We start from the raw sequence: 20,280 nt of genomic DNA, 5'->3' as shown, positions 1-20,280 counted from the left end.
AAAAATCTACATTGCATTTTTCATTTTTGTAATGTTCTTGAGTAACCTTCTTAAACTCAGAGAAAAACAAAATAAATCCCAGGGTTCCGAGGGAAACTTTCTTTCTAATTTGACACTGTAGATTTGTGATGAACTATTTTTTCAGCATTTTTAATGTGATAAAACTCACTCTTTAAAAACATGTTTATGAACATATTTAAGAGGAAGTAAGAACCCTGCTAACTTACGCAGCTTGTTTGCAAAGATCTATCTTACTGAGTTCTATAAAACTGCCCAGCAAAATCAGTTTGGGAGTAAGATTATTTCCAGGTGGAAGTCATATAATTATGGGATGTAGAAAGCTATGGCAGGAGATGGGTTCCAAAATGTTACAAGTTTATCAGTGGGGCTAATATTCAGGAAAGAAAGAGCACAAGGGTCCTTACCTTGGCAAAGAGCTCCTGGATACCAATAGAGTTTGTCGTGTGTCACAATGGTCCTTTCATCTTCCTCGTGAGTCTGCCAGAGAAACAAGACTGAACAAAGCCAGCCCATAGAGGCAGAAAGCATGATGCAATGTGCCAAGTAATTCTTTTATCCTCCCCGCCCCCACAATCTAATTATCTAAATAGATGGTCATCTTGGATTCTCACCTCAAGTTAGGTGTATGTTCAAATGTTAACAACTTCTATGTCCTAGAAGCAAGAAACTGCAGACTTGGAAGGGACCTGAAGCAATCATCTAGTCTAACTCCTAAAGAGATAGATAGATAGATAGATAGATAGATAGATAGATAAATAGATAGAGAATTGAAGACTAAATTTGATAAAGGTTACATAAGTCCACACAGGTAAATTAATGGTAGAACCAAATCCTGGTATTAGTAACACCTTGCTAAGAGAGCTTTAGAAAACTGCACTATCAAGAGCCGTGATCTCACTCTGTAGCTGTGATCTCTTTTATGTTACCTTTGCAGAATTTAAATTACGGAACTGAGACAGTTAACTTCTTCTCCAAGGTGTTTGTTTCCTGATGATTCTGTAATCATTACTTCTTACTTAAAAGGTGAAGTTTAGAACAGCAGTGAATGGATTTCAGATTTGCTGTTTTAAGGACTTAAGCAGCAACTTTCAAAAGATTACAGCTGAGAAGCCAGCCTTTGTTCCCAGTCCTTAATCGCTTTTTTCTAGCGATGGATTTGAAACAGCAATACAGACCCAGTCCTGACAGTAAATGCCTGGGAATTTAAGAAGATATTGCAAATATGCCACATCATGGGGTGTTTGAATTTCACCTTCTAAGTCGTAGATCAAGTTCATGTATCCTGCTCTAAGTGTGGTCAAACATGCAAATATTTGCTTTCTGAGTAATTTGCCCTAATGACTTTGAAGCATTTTTGAGGAACAGTGGTGACATTGTTCTGCCCTGGCAGAAAACATATCCCTTGTCAGATGTCCACAGAGATCCCAACCATATACAGGCTTATTATTAAGACATGAGTGCTGCACAGCATTTGGTAACCTTGGCTTCAACTTGACAATATGTTATGTATATAAGTTATCACTTTGCCCAAGCTTTTGTGACAAACCTGTCTGGATCTTATCTGTTAGTTAACCACTGGGAGGGAGAACAAGAATTGTTTTAACTTTTTTTTTTCTTTTTTTTTGATACTGGGAATTAAATTCAGGGCTTCCACATGCTGGGCAAGTGCTCTATCATTGAGCTACACCCCCTTACCTAGGATTGTTCTAACTTCTGAAGTGCCCATGGACCCTCACACTTTTGCATTTGATTAGGAAGTATTAGATCATTGGCAAAGTTTGGAGTGATCATAGCTAGGAAGCTTTTCACTGGAAATTCTGTTTTCATAGTTACTGATATCTTCTGAATTTTTCATTTAAATCTGTTCAATCAGAAAATAGAAAATTTCAGCCATCCTAGGAGTGCCAGGGTTTGTATTTTTCCCCTTTTGCCCAATCTGGTTCAGCACTGAGCAGCAAGGTTTGGGGACCATCACATGGTATATTTTGGATAGCCCTAAAGATAGGAGTATGAATAGTATATTCAAGTTTCTCTGGAGAAAGTATGAGAAAATTTCCCTGAAATGAAGAAAGGAGAGATGGGCAGAACGAGCATAATGGCCAGTTATTTATAAAACAAGTATTTTTCTAGCCAGACAGGGTGGTGCACACCTATAATCCCAGTGGCATGGGAGGTTGAGATAGGAGGATCATGAGTTCAAGGCCAGGCTCAGCAACTTAGCAAGGCACTAAGCAACTCAGTGAGACCCTGTCTCTAAATAAAGATAAAAAAGGACTGGGATGTGGCTTAGTAGTTAAGCACCCCTGGGTTCAATCCCCTCTATCCTCCTCCTCCAAAAAAAAAAAAAAAATTCCTTCTAGGAGTTGCGACCCTATTACTTTTTTGGTTCATAGTGTCAGTTTTTTTTTTTCTTTCTTAATAAAGCATTATAATTTATTTTCTAGGAAAAGTCATCTTGAACAGTGTCAAACACTAAAAGGAGTCTTTGTTTTAAATCAGTAAAGGGAGTTAAAATTTGTCATGCTTAAAGATGTTTAAAATAATTAAATGGTTATTGTTAATGCATAAGAGAGAGAAGCTCAGACCAGCATAGTCCAGATAAATATTGATGCAGATAGATGAATTGTACATCTATCTGCAGCTGCTTTTGTTCATTTATTTAGCAAACATTTAGTCCTAGTGTGTGTAGTTAGATCTATGAGGAAGTCAGTGAGAGAGACCAGACATATCATGCAAAAAGAGGAGCTGATAATAGTCCAACTTTACCACTAAGGTACACCCCAGTCCTTTTTATTGTTTGAGACAGAGTCTGGTTCAATTGCTGAGGTTCCCCCTAAATTGCCAAAGCTGGCTTCAAATTTGTGATCTTCCTGCCTTGGCCTCTGAGTCACTGGGATTATGACGCCTGCCACCTTGCCTGGAGAGTCCCAACCTTCATCAAAAAGACATTAGAAAAAATTTAGGGATTAATATAGAGGTGATGCAGACTTTTAGGGGAAAGTGAATTTTAAGATGAACTTTGAAGGAGACAATGAACAAAGATGGTGGAGGAGGGGAGGTGCATGCTTGACTAAAAAAGAAGCAAAATCAAAGGCGTGGAGGTAGAATGGGTAATGTATTAATGAGACAGAGAGAGGCAACAATTCATGCATAGAAGAATTATTCATCTAGCACCTAGAGACATTTCTCTAATCTGCAGTGGTTAAATATCTCTTTTACATGTGTCAGTACGGAGTTTCAGATCTCAGTTCCATGAAGATGTAGGGAATTTGCTTCTAGCATCTTAAGTTATGTAAGTGCGTGTTAAGGATTCTGTCAAATGTTGTATTGTTATGCTTTAGAGATGGTAAATTAACTCTGAAAGTATAAGGGAAGTGCAGCTGGAAAAATGTCAGTTTATGCTGTGAATAAAATAGCTCACATATGTTCAAGAAGCAGCACCCACTATTAGAGTTTGTGGACAATAGACCTTCTCTAATCTGTAAGAACCTTGGAGAAGAAGAGAGGAGAGTAAAACCACATCTTTCTAGAAAAGTTTGTAAACATATATCATTAAGCATCAGAGCTTAGGTAATTCCTACATCACACAGATGAAGGATATGGAACATTTGATGAGAAATCACCATGTTATGACAAATTGACAGCTTCTTCTATATACAATGATCTTCAATGTGAAAGGTTTTGCTTCATCCATCTCAGCCAACAGCCTGATCTTATTGCTGGTATGGAAGCATTGTCTTTATGCATACTTTTACTTAATGTTTTAACATCCAAAATGTTTAGATTATGCTCCTCTTGGATATGAAAGGAGAATTTGTTCCTTCCCTTGTTGTGATAATATTGTTGGCCCAGTCAGTAATTTTTTTTTTTTAAGATGGTTTAAACAGATGCCTGAGAAGTAAAAATAATCCCACTAAATACTGGTGATGCCTCTCAGAAACTGGAGGGTGGGGATAGGATCTTTATAGTAAGTCACATACCCTAGGATCCTAAACACTAGAATAGATACTCAAAACCAGATTGGTTAAAAAGCAGCTTGAGATCCTATAGAAACCAACCCAAATATGCCATTCTCCTTCAAATTTGTCGAGCTTTATGAACTCAAATCCTGAGAATGGAATTTCAGGAATGTTATTTTTAATTTTATTTTTAAAAACAACAAATTGTTTTTAGTTTTCTAAAAATAATTACAGGACTGTGTGTATATGTGTGTGTGTGTGTGTGTGTGTGTGTGTGTGTGTGTGGTGTAGGGGAGTGTGGTTCAATGGTAAAATGCTTGCTTAGCATCTGAAAGACCTGCAAAGATGTAAATGCCAAATTACAAAGGTAATTTTAGGTGATCAAATGTATTATGATTAATGTCTAAACTTTCACATACTATTTTCTTCAAATGATTGCTTTCAATTCATTTCTTAATCACTCAGTAGTTAATATATAACACATGGATGGATGATACAAAAATCTAAGTCTGGATCCTAGTAGTTTTAAGCTATTTGAAAGAGAAGATATATATATATATATCCACATACATACACACACACACACAAAATAAATAACAAATGTGAAAGGACAGGACTAATATTCAAATAAAGTTTTATAGGACCCATAGCAGTCTATAATAAAACCTGATTTCTACCACAGTTGGCTTCCTTAATATAGTGTGTATTTGATGGGCTCATCTCAGTGGGAACCAATTTCTTTCAAAAATCTATAATATGATTCCATTGTATGGTGTTGAAAGCCATCTTAATTATTTTTGTAAGGTTAGAAAATGTTTTTAAAATATTAAAAGTTTTAAAGTGAAAATGTTCTCTGTTTTGTGACCCTTATGAATAATGACAAATTGCATATGATTTATAATATCAAAAATTTCACTGGTACAATGGCACAGGCTTGTACTACTAGCAACTCTGGAGGCTAAGGCAGGAGAATTCCAAGTTCAAAACCAGTCTTAGCAACTTAGGGAGACCCTGTCTCAAAGAAATAAAAAGGATGGGGCTATAGCTTAGTAGTAAAGAGTCTGGGTTTCAATCTGTAGTACTGGGCCTGGGGGTGGGGGGAGAAAGAAAGGAAAGGAAACCTCCATACCAGGTATAAATGAGCTATATTAACTGATATATTTACGATGAATATTAAATGCTAAAAGGATGGCTAACTGATTTCTGTAAATGATAATGAAAAAGAGTACATGTCAAGTATGTGAATGCAACTTAAAACAACTAAAAATGATTTTTTAACTGTAATACTAAGAAAGGAAGGTTATTCACAGACTTAGTATTCTGTGAAAGTTAGAGCAGCAGAGAGGAAAATCAAAGGATTCAAAGGAATTTATTGAGTAATGCAAAAATTCTCTTATGCAGAGACATTTTACACAGCAGGAACTTAAGTCCATGTGTGAGGCAGGCTGCTAGCATAGTAAAAAACAAAACAACACCGCCCCCTCCCCTGCTCTCCTTCTCCCTCACCCCCCTCACTCCATTGACATGCATAGCTGGCCTGGTAGGTGTAAAAATAGACTGGCAGTGCCTGAACTGGAAATGGTCACTGAAGGCAGCCTGCAGTTGCTGGGGTTTTGAGTTCTCTGACTCGATCAAGCCAGCCAGCAGATGGGGAGGACTGGTGAGGGGCGTGTAGGGGAACTGAGCAGAGGAGCCAAGGATCATCTGGATGAATTGTCCACGTTAGTGTACCCCTGGGAGCCCTGGACAGAGTGCAGAGGGCTAGGACGGGCCCACTGACAGCTGAAGCCCCAGAGCTGAGATGGGGAATGCAGCTCTCTGCTCGTCCTGCCATGCGGATAAGAGTGTCAGAGCCCAAGGCAACATGCAGGACTTGGACAGAACTCCAGACTACTATGGCTATAACAGTGAGGACGTCAAAGAACCTGGGGTACGGGTAAGTTTTAGGTCACAGAGGAGGGAGCAGGGAGGATGGTGGCATGGGAATCAACAGTGGAGCCCATTGGTCAAATCTCTCAACTTCCTGGAAGGAAGTTTTGGAAGAAAAACCAATGTGATCAACCACCTGACTGCCTCTGATTCAGCGGCACACTGTTGTTCCCTCTTAATACTACCCAGAGCCACGTGTTGGTTTCTTCTTAGCTATCACTCACTATGAACTGGCATTTGGGGATGAGCAATGACAGTGTCTCTTTAATTTGGAGCTTTGTCCAAAGCTGAACCTGTATATTATTATATTATAGAGTGATGCTCAGCAATATTTCAGAAACTCACTCATATCCAGGCTGCCAAATTCTTTTGCTTATTTATGTATTCATGTACAGTTTGTTTTTCACTAGATCACACAGTAATTTTAAGAATGTGCTTAGAATCCCAGTTTCAGCCTATAAGGACATTTTACTTCTAGTATTTCAATGAGAAGACCTTTAAGTACCATTCCGATTATGATAGTGACAGTTTGTGAAAAGGCTTGAAAGTTCAGTAATCAAATATTTAAAATCATATTTCAAATTTTTAATAATTCACTAGTATGACACATTCCTAAAAATGAAAACAAAGGTTTATTGTGATTTTTAAAAAAAGTTTTGCTTAGGAATTTCTTTCTGACATAGGTTGATTTTTAGATTTGCTGGATAATAAAAATTTATCTTTGATCTGTCTGATTTAGCCTCTTGACCTTATTGCAAGTTGATGTATTTCAGACAGAAATTATAACACTATGATATGTAGAATTTCTGAGTATAAAAAGGTGAGGGCTTTGCCCTTGTCTTATAATTGCCTGATGTTTCCCAGGCTGACTAGAGGGTCTATAAGGCTTGTGAGGTGGTTTCCTTTCCTAGATGAATTGCATCATTGAACTTGTTAGACCATGGTGACAATGAAACCCAAACTTAGAATTTGTGAATAAAAGCACATGCAAAGTAATGTGTGCAGACAGCAGAAGTGAACATAAAGTAATGGAGTAAAGAACTTCCATTCTGGAAGTCACCTCTGGTAAAAACAGATCTGAAAGGTGAGCAGGGAGGCAGTCCCTCTGGGCAAGGGAAGCCACTTACCTGTTTTAACAACCTTACAGGCAGGTTTGTGGCCAGGAGCAGTGAGTTTCTCTTTCCAGATCATAGTTTAAATGACTACATCCTAGGACATCCACTGTCGATCTCTCACATCAGTCACTTCTAATGGAGCTGAACTTAGGTGGGAAAAAAGGTGAAGGTCTCCACAAGCTTGCCTGTTGCAGTATATAAACATATTCTCTATGAAATAATCACCTTGTTTGAAAGGTAATTTCTATGTTCATGAAATTTAAAAAATAGAGTTTAGACCATCCTTTACAATGTTAGTTAATAATTCCTTCAGTGCTTTTAAGTTGCCGAATATACTCCATTTCTTCCACCTTTTAAAAATCATTAAGAGAAAAGTGAGAGACACAGTCATGACATGATCTAGGCAAGGAAGAACAAAGAGACCCTTGAACCTGGAGCATCATTACGGAGGAAGAAGCAGTGAAAATGAAGATAGATATTTGGGGTCAAATAAACTTTGGCCTTATTAGTCATATTAAGAGATTATTTTCAGTGATAGGAGACTGCTGGTTTTGAGCACAGAAGTGTCAGTGTGACTTGTTTGTTGCTACTATGTAGATAATAAAATGTGGGAGATCAAGGATGAAAACAGAGACAATTAAGAGATATCCACAATAATCTAGGGAAGAGAATGTGGTCAAACAGACCAAAATTGTGGTGGTGGAGGTGAGGGGAATGCAGGATAAATAAGCTAGAGTATGCAGAGTTTATGGACAGATTGTATGTGTGGTTTAAGAGAAAGAGAAGAGTCAAGTTGATTTCAATATTTTTGTTTGGACAACTAGAAAAAATAATTCTTCATTACCAAATGAAGAAGATTCAAAGAGTAGCAGTTCTGAGGGTGACAACCAAGAGTTAGCTACATTGGAGATCACTGTTAGTCTGTCAAATCATATGGGGCATAATTTCCTAGAATTTATGCTGGGATACAAAAAGTTGTGAACATAGACGAACTCAATCTCATGCCTTTTTGATTTTTCTCTAACTTTCTTTATGTCCTCCATCCTCATATCAAGATTGATGATATTTAGTTATCTGATTACATTAGGTTCTTTTGGGGAGCCATTGAGAAAATATATCCCTTATTTTGTAAGAAAGTCCCTCCCTTGAAAATCAAAGTAAAAAGTCTTTCTTAATGATACAAAAACTTGGTAGTATAATTGGAATGACATTATGTTAATTAGAGGGGATTCAGGAACAGTTATGAAGTAAGAAGAGAGGAATTTCTATTGGAAGAGAGAAAAATTGCTACAGAAGATGGGTAACAGTTTACATGAGACGCTGTCTCAAAATTAACTCACCCTGAAAGATACACAGTTTGACATGCTCTGCAGATATGTGATGATGTCATACTTCTGGAAAGAAAGCAGAACATTTCATTAGTGAATTTAAGGAGCAGAAGAAAGAATGATAACTAAATTTGATAGTTCTCCAGAGGGACAAAAAGTAGCTCTGTCAGGCCCTGAATAACTGATTAGACTTATAAGAAAATCTGGGTTAGGATTGGTTTTTGTGTTTTAGACATATCCCAGACATCTGAGTTAGGGACCAGAAAGGAAATTTGGAGGCAAAGAAGGAAAAGGAGGAAGGGAAGGGGTGGGCTCATTTTCTGGTTTGTGATATTCGGTCTACAATTTGTCCACTTTGGGCTATAGGACATGGGGAAGAAAAAAAAAGAAAATGATGTTTAACTTAATATTAGGGGTGAAAATGGTTTTATGCAGATGAAGTTTCCCAAACTTAAGAAATCTACCATCTTTTCTTTCTTTTACGTGTTCTGTAAGACTGAAATTACTCCTTGAATTGTTTACACATTGCTTAATTTACACATTTTCCAGCATTCATGCTTGTCACAATTGATGACAAATAATTGCTAAGAGGTTCATAACTTTTAATTGTTATATTCTTTTAAAATCATCTTTATTTATTTATTTTATTTTGGTCCTGAGGATTGAACCTATGGGCACTCTTCCACTGAGCCACGTTCCCCACCCCTTTTTATTTTTTTCATTTTGAGATAGGGTCTCCCTGAGTTGCATAGAGCCTTTCTGAGTTGCTGATGCTGGCCTCAAACTTGTGATCCTCCTACATCAGCTTCCTGAGTTGCTGGGGTTACAGAACTATGGCACTATAATATTCTTTTGTTGTGGGAAAAAGTAGACAGAGGTTTTGGCATATCTTTTTCCTTCTGGAAATAAACTCAGAACTTATTTATAGAGTTTATTATATTCTTGGGTCAAAAGTCTCAAATTTTCCAGTTTTATTCATAATCACAAAAACTAACAAAATATTAACTGAAAATACTAAAACTACTGAACTTTATATAAATTAGTATTTAACTCTTTTTCATACATTTTACTTAAAGTTGTGTATACCTGACCTTATTTGTAAAGATCACTGTAGTAGTGAGTAAAAAAATCAGTCAGAAATGGTATTGGAAATAAGTGAACAAAAATAACTTCTCCTTGAACAGTATTATTGTACATCCACTTTTGAAAATTCACATGTAAGCTTTAAGAAAGATAAAGTAAATCAGCAGAATAATTCCAGATACATTATATAACTAAAAACAGAAATTACACAAAACACTTAAACAAATGAAACTGGATATCATTTTGACGGCATGATAAATTTTAAATTTAAAACACATTAAAAATATAGAGAAAAAAGATGAGCAACAAATATGACAAACATTTAAAAATTCCATAATGAATAATAGTATATTATTTTAATAATGTATATACACATTAATGTTTAAATCAAGAGCAGAGTTTATCAAACTGTGAAGGGTCAGAGAGTGAATGTTCTAATTTGTGGAGCACATGGTCTTAGTTGCAGCTACTCATCTCTGCTATTGGAGAGTAAAAACAGCCAGAAATTATAGATAAACAAATGGGCCTATAAGGGCCTCTATATGAAAAAAATGGGCTATATTCCCATAATGACTTAATTTTTTATTACTACTGCCAATTGTTTTAATTACTAAATTTGAAAATAGTGATTTTAGTTATTTTCACTAGTTTGTAAAAATATAAATTAACATGATAAATTACATTGAATATTAATTTAAGACAGATACAAAATATAACAATGTTCAATCTTAAGAAGACTGTTGAGACTGATAAACATTCTGAGGCATTCTATAAATGGTTCTAATTATTTGGAAAGCAATTTGAAAACATATTTCAAAGTTTGGTTGTAATTTCTATTTTTCATTTTACCAATCCAACAAGGACTCTAGTAGCAGGATTTGCATGGAGAAAAAAAAATCATTAGCAATCTTTCTGTGCAGAGCTCCTCATCCCCAATTCCAAATAACTGGGTGTGCCTGAACTCAGATTCACCATTGTGAGTGTCCCCATACCCATCCCTCCTTCACCCAAACCCTCAAGGGCCCTACTGAATTCCTATCCCCAGAGATCTTACTCCACATCCACTGAGAAATGTCTATCTTTCTAATGAAAACGTAACTCTCAGCATATGTCAGGGTTTACCTCTGCCATGTGGTTGCCTCTTTCATTAACCCTTAAAGCACTCAAAGGTCTGCTTTTATTGCAATTGGCTTGGCAGCTCCAAAAAGAGGAAATGTTCAGGTGAGGATCAAGAACAAAATTTAGCTGTTTTTAAATTTTTATTCAAAATATGTTCTGGGAGTGCTTCTATTTTTTTTTAAAATCACAGAGGGGAAAACTATATCATCTCTCAAATACCTTTCATTTTCATTTATGCGGCTACTATTGTATATATTTTAATTTCACTTATGAAAAAAGTAGTGCCCTGGATCCTACGGTAGTTCTGCCTGGGACATGAGTCAGTGAGGTCTTTCAGTGTCCATGTGGGCAGCATAGAGAGGGACTTAGTTAACTATGTTCATGTAAGGTGCAATCTAGAACAGTATCAGAAAGGCATTTCTATTTTATTTTCTTCTCTTGGCTTGTATTTTTATTATGGCACCATTTGTAAATTTGCACATTGTTCTAAGTGTACTATGCATTTTTCTTACATTAGGATTATTTTTATTGTCGTATCTTTTCATATCAAATTAATTTGCTTTGTTCCAAAAGGAAAACAATAAATGTGATGTTTTATCATAAACATTGATTAAATTATCGATCCTAGCTGATTTTCTAATTACCATCCTTCTCTTTTTATCAGTTTACACTCAGAGATTTTTTTTATTTCCTTGCCTTATTTATTTTTAATAATTTTCCCCTATGGTAGTAGAGGATTTTCAGCTCTTTATATCAGCTTTATCTTTATCCTATCAATTTGTTTATTGCCTCAGACCACAAATAAATAATGAATCTCAGTGTCATGATGAAAACAATTCAGTACTTCTGCTAGGATGTGTCAAAAGACAGTCACTTGGCTCTTTATTGATCCAAGTATACTTATAGGTGCTGGCCACACAATGACAAGAAGACCAAATTCCTACAGTAAAGAGAAACAAACTGTAAAAATGTAAGGGAGGGAGGCACCCTGCCTGTCTGAGGGGTGTGCTGAGCCTGTTTAAGGGAAAGATGGTCTGAAAGATGGTCCCTTATTCAAGGGAAAGTGTGGCAGAAGCATCCTGAACAAACAGAAGTGTGGCAATGAGATATGAGAGTGAGAACTGGCTCAACCATGGCAGAAGTTTGGGGTATTTTTCTAAATGTCATTTGTCTTGGTAAAGGAATTTAGTTTTTCTTCAAAGTATAGTGGGAAGTCTTGAGGATTCCAGTCCAGGATATAAATGGTGAGCTTTCATTTAAGCTTTGAAAAGATTCATATTAATATTCTCTCTCTCTCTCCTTCTCCCTCTCCCTCTCCCTCTCTCTCCCTCTCTCTCCTTTCTCCTCTTTCACTTTAGTGGAGAATGGATTGTGGCTATAGCAACACGGGAAGAGAGATCAATTAAACTAGTCTCAGATTAGATTAGGATGTTAACAATGAAAATGAGACATGATCAGACTCAAAATGTATTTTTGTTTCTGTAAAATAATTGTGTTGAAGTTTTAAAAGAAAAAGAAAAGAATGGGTGTTTTGGCTTAAGCAATGACAAAAGATAGTACTATTTACTGAAATGTGTGTGTGATGTCAAGAGTTACATTTTCCTCTGTTTTATATGCTAAATGATAGAAATAAAACTTTAAATGGTATAGGGTGTACTATCTTCTGAAGCAGTTATATAAAAGATAAGGAAATTGTCTTTATATAGTTAGTTTTGATGTGAACTCCAGTGAGAACTAAAAGTGTAATGGAAATCATTTTGCTACAGCATTTCAAAGAATATGAAATGGCATAGAGTGTGGTTATGTAACTATTGGATGATTGATTTAAAGATGAAGATTGAGGGCTAGGGCTGTGGCTCAGTGGTAGAGTGCTCATCTAGCACATGTGAGACACTAGGTTCGATCCTCAGCACCACATAAAAATAAATAAATAAATGTCCAACTAGAATATATATATATATATATATATAGAGAGAGAGAGAGAGAGAGAGAGAGAGAGAGAGAGAGAGATTGAAAGAAGATACAGCTTTTTGGTCCCTAGGAGCTTACAGTCTAATTTTAGAAATGGAACTTATCCACATGTAATCAATTAATTATCAAACACGATAGAATTAAGTGGCAACATGAATGGTAAAATGGGTCTCCTAGGACACCCAAGAAGGGGAGGACTAGAGTGGGCCATGGTGCTCAGGAAATGTCTCTGGAACAGGAATATTCAGCCATTTGTGGCAGAAGAGCTTTGCCACCTGTTTACAGTTTGAAATGCTTCCATGCAGGCTAATTAACTAGATAGCTGCTGCTCTGAGCTCACCAAGCTGTCCCTTCTAGTGAGGCTGAGCGACCTCCATCCCCAGGATTTCCCAGCCTGCCACCATTGCTCAAAGAAGCAAACAGGGCATAATGTCTGGACTTCTGGGACCACCCTGACCCTTGATTGTTATAGCCAGTGTTCATTATGATTGGTTGGCATCTGAAACGTTTTAGTTGTTGAATTTTTTGAATATTCCACTTGCTAATGGAAAAGGGGAGCTTGAAGTAGATTCTGGAAACAGACTATAACCGGGGTTCCTATTTGGAAGAAAAGATGCTTGTGCATTCAGTAAGGATTTAATGACCAGGCATTGGACTTACCAAGATTAATTGAGACATGCAACCTTGGCTTGAAGGAAGTGCAACCTAAAGATGGACAAAGCTGGAGTTCGATATCATGTCACAGAGTTGCAAGAAAGGACAGGGTATTATAGGGTATTATGGAACTCCTGAGTTTCGAAGAGTTGCAGAAAGTTGAGTCTTGATGCATTAGGGGTACATCACATATTGAATCTTGGAGTAAGGAGTGATGTGTATGATTGAGAACCATTGTGTAAATCTCATGTCTATAATACCTAGTTTCTATGGGGCATGTTTGGAACCCATGACATTTGGGTAAAAAGCATGGGATCAGATTATCAAAAGCTTCATAAGCCAAGATTTAGAACTTGGACTATATTAAAGTGAAAGACCAGCAATCAAAAACTATTTTAGGAGAGTCAGTTAGGTTGTGGTTTGTATGCCACAAACCCTGTTCTTTTTGATATGCTTAACAAAGTGTCTACCATCTCCTAAATACTTAGTAAAATTTGTGGGAAAGATAAATGAATTGATGACTCAGAAATGACTCAAGGTAACAAATCTAGTTGTGGGCATTTTCCAGCTGCAGCTGACACATCCCCGGAGTATGAGACTGTGAAAAATGAAAAGGTATTGGAGGTATAAACAACATTTCTAAAAACACTTGAAGACCTTGTTGTCTAAGAAGTTTTAATTCCAACGTTTTGTTCCAGAAAGGAATGTGGCCTTACTTCAATGGCACACATGACTGCTATAAAATATTAATGTATTTATAATAGAAACTAATGGATTTTCTTGAATTGTTATCCATTTTCTATACTAAATTTTATGTAAAATGTAATAGTCACATTTTATGGAAAATTTGTTAAGATTATATTGTGATAAGAGAAATAATTATAATTTAAACAAAATCTAATATATTCCTATTAGATTTTTCTTGCAGTGAGGAACATCCAAACCAAAATTTTTATTTATTTGAGCCGTATAATTATTTTAAATAATATTTATTCTGCTGCGTCTTATAGGATATGTTCCACTGTACCCACAGTGGCTTTCAAGGGTACATGTGTGACAATGGAACTGAGAAGCCACTGTAGAACCAGCTCCCTTTTCAACATTATTTTGTTTCCTTCCCACACAGACATCTGCTGTGACTCTTACTCACTCTCAGTTGCTGTTTTGGATTTAATGTCCCTCTAGTTAAATTTATTACACCACAAGAAATATACTTGTTTTCCGATTCCTCCATTTTTACTTAAGGGTTTCTCTTTGAACTTTTAGCTAAATTATATCACATTTGATTGTCAAAATTTCAGAGGTTCGACATTTAAAAGCGTATGTTTACGTCAAATTTGTGAAAGCTTATGTGGCTATAGTACAACTTGTTTCGTAGCTTTCTATAATATTTGCTTATAAGAAGTAAAAACAATGCAATGATTATTTGAAGAGTAATCATTTCACTGGTGTCTTAAAGCTTGTCAATTGTATCTAAAAGCTAGGTGAGAGTTAAGTGTTTAATAATAGAAATTGTACATTGAACGTGTTTTGATGAATTATTAATGTTGCTGACATATCGTTTATTTCAAATTTCTCTCCACTCTTTACTTATCTCAGTCATCACTGAGTTACAAAGGAGGCTATGAAGTAAAGCTTAGATTCTACAAGATTTTTGTAGCAATTTCTATATTCTAACAACTCTTTTATTAAATAAACATACGATGTACTTAAATTTAGGTCTCTAAGATTGGTATGTTGTCTATTGAAAAATTCTTACTTTATCAAGGAAAAAATACAAGAAATTAGATTTCTCATAAGGTATTGGAACTAGAGCTGAAGCTTCTTTGAATTTGCTATTATAGTATCTTTCTAGAGTGCTGACCTTTTGGAGGAAATTTTTAAAACACCTACTAAAACATCTGGTGAGGCAGCAAAATATAGAATTGGTAAAACACTTGCCTTTTTGAAAACCATTGGCTGTTACATATAGATTTCCCCCAAGAATGATAAAAGGAAAATAATGCCTTTCAGGATAAAAGACCTTCAACAGTTTTCTGTTAATAAGGTGTTATGTTTCAAAAATTTGTTTATATGTCTATAATACCTGATTGTTTCTTTTTAAAGTGGTTTATGACTTTCAGCTTATTTGTTGTAACAGCATACATTTTTTTAAAATTAGATAATAAGTGGTGATATAGAGATAGAGTATATTTGGGGTTATGTGATAAATGCATGGGATAAAAGTTCTAGTCAATCGTGTATGTCAGTACTTCCCAAAGTGTTCTGTAAACTACCTGATCAGAAGAATCATCTGGGTGTTTTTTTTTTTTTTTTTTTTTGTAGTTGTTGTTTGTTTGTTTGTTTGGGGGAGGGGGTTTACTTTTAAGAATGATGTAAATTGCAAAGCTTCACTCCAGACCTCCTGAATCTCAGAGGTGGGAGCCAAGAATATTTACTTAACAAAATGAAGCATGATCTCTGAGTTCTGAAGTGTGATGGCCCCTGCTTTATGTCTTAAGGAGTTGACTTTACTGAAGTGATGGGTCTGAATATGTAACAGCAGCACATAAGGTCACAGGAGTGAAAAAAAAAAGTCCTTCACATTTTATTAAGTCTTTTCTGTCCAGATTAGTTCAACTAGTTGCCAACACTCTATTTGGCAGCAGTTAAAGAAGCAAAGACCACACAGGACATGTGAGAACAGAGGATGTTCTGCCAGCAAACAGGCCCTCCTGCAGTTCCTAGCATCACCTTAAAACTAAGCAAGTGTCTATCCTGTATCGCAGGGGAGTCTGAAACTCCTGTACTTAGAATAAACTTAAGTTCTACTTTCAAAAACTAATAATCACTGTTTCCCTATGTAGAGAGCGTTCTTTTATTCATTATTCAGCCTTGTCAACTCCCATCAGAAATCTGGTCACTGAGGGACTTATACGAGGTTGTTATGGAAGTGTGTTCCCAATTTTTAAAAGGCAGAATTTCATTCCACTGTTGAGCAGCCAGCTTGAGCAGCAAGATTGTTCAGAATGATCTGTTACTCACTTGGAATTGAAGTCCAGTACAATATCCTGGCTGGATTCCAGACTTCTGCCTAAAAAGTCATGTAGCACATGAGAGATGATTAACAGAATTCTTCTGGACTCATTAAAAGTTCTTAGAACATCAACAATTAAGAGACAAACTTTAGACAAATTAAATTTAGCAGAGTTTATTTATGCAAAGAACAATTCATGATTCAAGCGGAACTTAGAACCAGAGCTCCACTCAGCAACATGGGCAGGCAGCAATTAATAGTCAGAAAAAAGGAAATGACCTACAGAAACAGCTTGACTGGTTCAGCTCTGCATTTATCTTAGTTGAGCATGGTGTGATGAGGCATTTGCCTTATCTGGATATGATCTGATCAATTGGCAGCCTGTGATTGGGTAAAGTTGCAATTCATTTTCATACTAAGTTAGGTTGCTGTCAAAGTATAAAGTACTGAGATAGATTCAGGCCAAATTTTATTTAATTTGACACAACTAGTGCAAAATATCAAATATGCAATACTCCATATATTTAAAAAATTTACATAACAATTATTTTAATTATTATCTGAAGTATTAAATAAATTTTTTTTCAAAAAAGTAAATAATTAAATTCTATAAGTCTACATGTTTTCTCTCTTTGTTTTTTTTCTGTTATATGATATATAACTACAGATCAAAGAACTAATCTTTTACTTAGTGATTGATGATTAATTCTCTAAAGAACTAAGTAGCCATCCAGATAGACATGCCAATAGCCATTCCTATTTTAAATGTGACCCATGCAATTACAGCAATGTGCCATAACCTCGTCATAGACATTGTCAACTTAGTTATGGATGGTAGGTTTCCTGCTGGTCCATCCTGGACTTAATCACATGATCTGACCTTGAGACCAGATCTATCATATTCAGCATCATCAGTGACTTAGAGGTAGAAAATAAGAAAGGAATAAAAAAAGGTATATATGAATGCAATATAAGAATTTGTATGCTTGTTTCCATATTAATTATTAAAAACATAGTTATAATTTATTATTCTCTGTTTTCTACCAACTTCTATAATTTTGCTCTGTATAGCATTTTTAGAATATAATTTTTGTTTACTCCTTATAATAGCTTTGTGAATCAAGTACTAAAATATATTTTATTAAATGACTGCTATCCCAATACACTATTCTCATGGATTTGCGTATATATGAGTAAGCTAAGACTTGAATTCACTGTCTTTCAATGTCACACAGGTCATGCTAAGTCACAGAACCATAATTTAGAAAGTTAGTTCTAAGCCTATTATGTTATGTTGGCTCTTTAAGAAAAGAGAATAAAAAGTGTCATTAGAGAAAATGAACAGCAGTCTGTAAGATTTTTGACACTTGAAAACTTTCAAGTAAGATTGCTCCCAAACAAACAAATAATTCAGGAAATTGTAATAGTTAGATGAAGAGGGAGAGAAGAAAAAAAAATTTAAATCTAGAAGAAAATAAAGAGAAGTATTTCATTGACTTCAGCATTAGAGAGCATAAAAGTAATGGAATAAAATATAAAAATATTGGCTTATACTTTTTACTTCATATAACAAACTTCTAAAATCTGGCAAAAACCCCACAACAATGTTATCTGATCTGTATGCAGAGTTTAAAAACACATTTGAAACTCTGAAAGGACAAAAAAATATGAATTGACAAATCAAAGAAGGAAAAAAATATAACTATATGCCTAAGTTTTTGAAATCTTCAAGAAATGACAAAGGAAAATCAAAACCATGATGATAAACATATGAATTGAGCAAAGCAAATCTGAGCTTAAGAATTGTGTTGGGATGTCCTTCTGCATTCAGTTGAAGGGCAGTTTGGAAAGGTTTATAGATATACCAAGAATTTTTATCCTTTGACATGATTATTCTACCTTTAGGACACCATGGAGACTGGGACAAAGATGTACAAAAATTTTTACAATAACATAAAATAATGAAAATGGAAGGAACTAGTTCTGTGCAAATCATTGGGGAAATCTAAAACAATGATAGTCCATCCACAACCATTACGAGATTTAAATTATGTTTCAAAAGTTTCCAGTGGTAAAGGCAATACTTATTTTGTGATGTTAGTTTTTAAAAACAAAAGACAGAATATTATCCCAACTTTATAAAAGCATTATCTAAACACACATACACATATTACTGTGTATACAGAAAATTCTAGAATCAAACTGACAAAAATATTCAATGTTAAGTTTAGGTAATGGGATCATGGTTGACAGCCACAATTTTTTAAATTCAAGTTTTAAACATTTTACTATGAGACTGTATATAAATATATATGTGGATGTGTAAGTATGTACATGCATATGTGTGTGTGTAGATTTATATGCATATAAAATAATCTCCCTGTCTTTTATAAGAGAAGGGAAAGCAAAAATGGAGTGAGAGAACATAGAAATATGTGTAGTTTTAGGCAAATACTCTAATGGAATATACATATTTCTATGTTTCTTTGGGTTTCATAACAGATTTACATATCACATGTATTTAGACTTCCAATCAATTTGGAAGAGAGGACTTATGGGTACATTTTTTAGTACTTAACTTTTACCAAGAAGAGAGACTTTACCATTATCATTTCTTAAAGGTGTAATCAATGGTTAAACAACAAGTGTAGTGATTGATTAAGAACAGCTGAGAAAGTTTCTGGAAGCATCTTGGAAACAGTCCAAGTTTAAATCCCACTCAGGGAAATATGTCAGTATGCATGAGTAAAAATCTGCATGCTGTTTTAGAAATAGAGGAACAAATGTTTTCTTTGAAACCTACCATTTCTGTGGAGCTTGAAAGTTTTCTTCTTTGCATGTTAGTAGTGACAACTGTGATAGAGACATTGCTCTTGTCTCACAATATTACTTTGAAACAACATAACTATGTCCTTGAAAGTCACAGCTTGTGTGTTAGAAACATTAAAGAAATCTTCATATTCTGGAGGTGTCAGTGTTATAAGTTCAAACTTCTGGTCCTTTCCCTAACACAAGAAAGGGATTTAGGCACCAAGGGGGGATCAAAATCTGAGTTCTGAGCCAGGAACATGATCGCCAGAGGTTTGCTCTGGGCAGGAAGAAGCAACCACTCTTATAAGTCAATGAACAGTGAAAAAATATTCAGCACTTTTGGGGGGGAGTTGGGAAAGTAAAAATGAATGGTGGCAATGAATGGCAGTCTCTTTAGTAAGACTGATTGGGTACCAATCTCAGCACTGCCGTTTATTACCCCCAAATCTCTGGACAAGAGGCTTAATTTGAGTTGCTCATTTGGGAGGTTTATGAGGATTAAATAAGATTATGAATATATTTGTCCTGTACTGTTATCAATATTGTAGTAGAAGATACAAGAAAGAAATATAAAGAGTGCAGATATTATTCATCCCTCCAAGGTTCCGAGAGTCTAGTTGAATAGTCGAATATCTATACACGAAAGCAAATTACATCTTTATAGAATCTTATGAGTAGATAAATGACATAAAAGAAAAAGTCAGCCTAGATAGCACGTAGAATCCTAGTATGATGTGTTATGCCGTTCTCTATTCTGTAAGAAAACATTTGACATTTTTAATAAGTAATCACTAAAACTGCATGGGTGTATATAAATCATGTAAAAAATGTTGAATAGACTTGTTTGCCTGATGTCCTTTTTGGCAAGTCTTTAATCTTAAAACAAAATATACTAGATAAAACTATAGTAAACCTAATAAAAACAACAGAAAACTATAGTAAACCTAATCAAAACAGAGAAAGTATTATATTTCAACCCAGTTAAATTTGGTGGATGTTTTTCTGGCTATAGTTAATTCTGCCTTGTGAAAAATAATTTGAATGTTTTTATATGTGTAAAAGTTACCAAATTCTTGCTTTAGCAATTTTCTGGGTTTTTTTTTTAGCAATTAAAGTGGTTGTCACTTGTATTTTATATTATCTGTTTCCAGCTTTACCTAAGAGTAAAATATATGATACTTTTCTTCCCAAAGTTCTTTTACCATCATAGTCATCTTTATTTTAGGCATTGAGCTAGGTTATGGTAAATCTGAAAAATTTAAGACATGGTTCCT

At 35.1% G+C, this 20,280-nt stretch overlaps 1 protein-coding gene across 13 annotated transcripts in view; it reads left to right on the top strand.

Annotated features, from left to right (window-relative positions):
* Ank2 (ankyrin 2) overlaps positions 1-20,280 on the top strand; it is a 652,896-nt gene that overhangs the window by 419,895 nt on the left and 212,721 nt on the right. For 2 of the 13 annotated variants that reach the window (XM_071614451.1, XM_071614452.1), the window contains exon 1: positions 5,782-5,916. The exons of the other annotated variants lie outside the window; for them this stretch is intronic. In XM_071614451.1, the coding sequence (XP_071470552.1) occupies positions 5,782-5,916 (135 nt within the window). Of the gene's footprint in view, positions 1-5,781; positions 5,917-20,280 lie in introns of those variants that run through there. 13 annotated transcript variants of the gene reach the window in all.

Source organism: Marmota flaviventris, chromosome 7, assembly GCF_047511675.1.
Source record: "Marmota flaviventris isolate mMarFla1 chromosome 7, mMarFla1.hap1, whole genome shotgun sequence".
Lineage (NCBI taxonomy): Eukaryota > Metazoa > Chordata > Mammalia > Rodentia > Sciuridae > Marmota > Marmota flaviventris.
The sequence above is the reverse complement of the archived record's forward strand: the minus strand, read 5'-3'. Positions and strand labels throughout refer to the sequence as shown.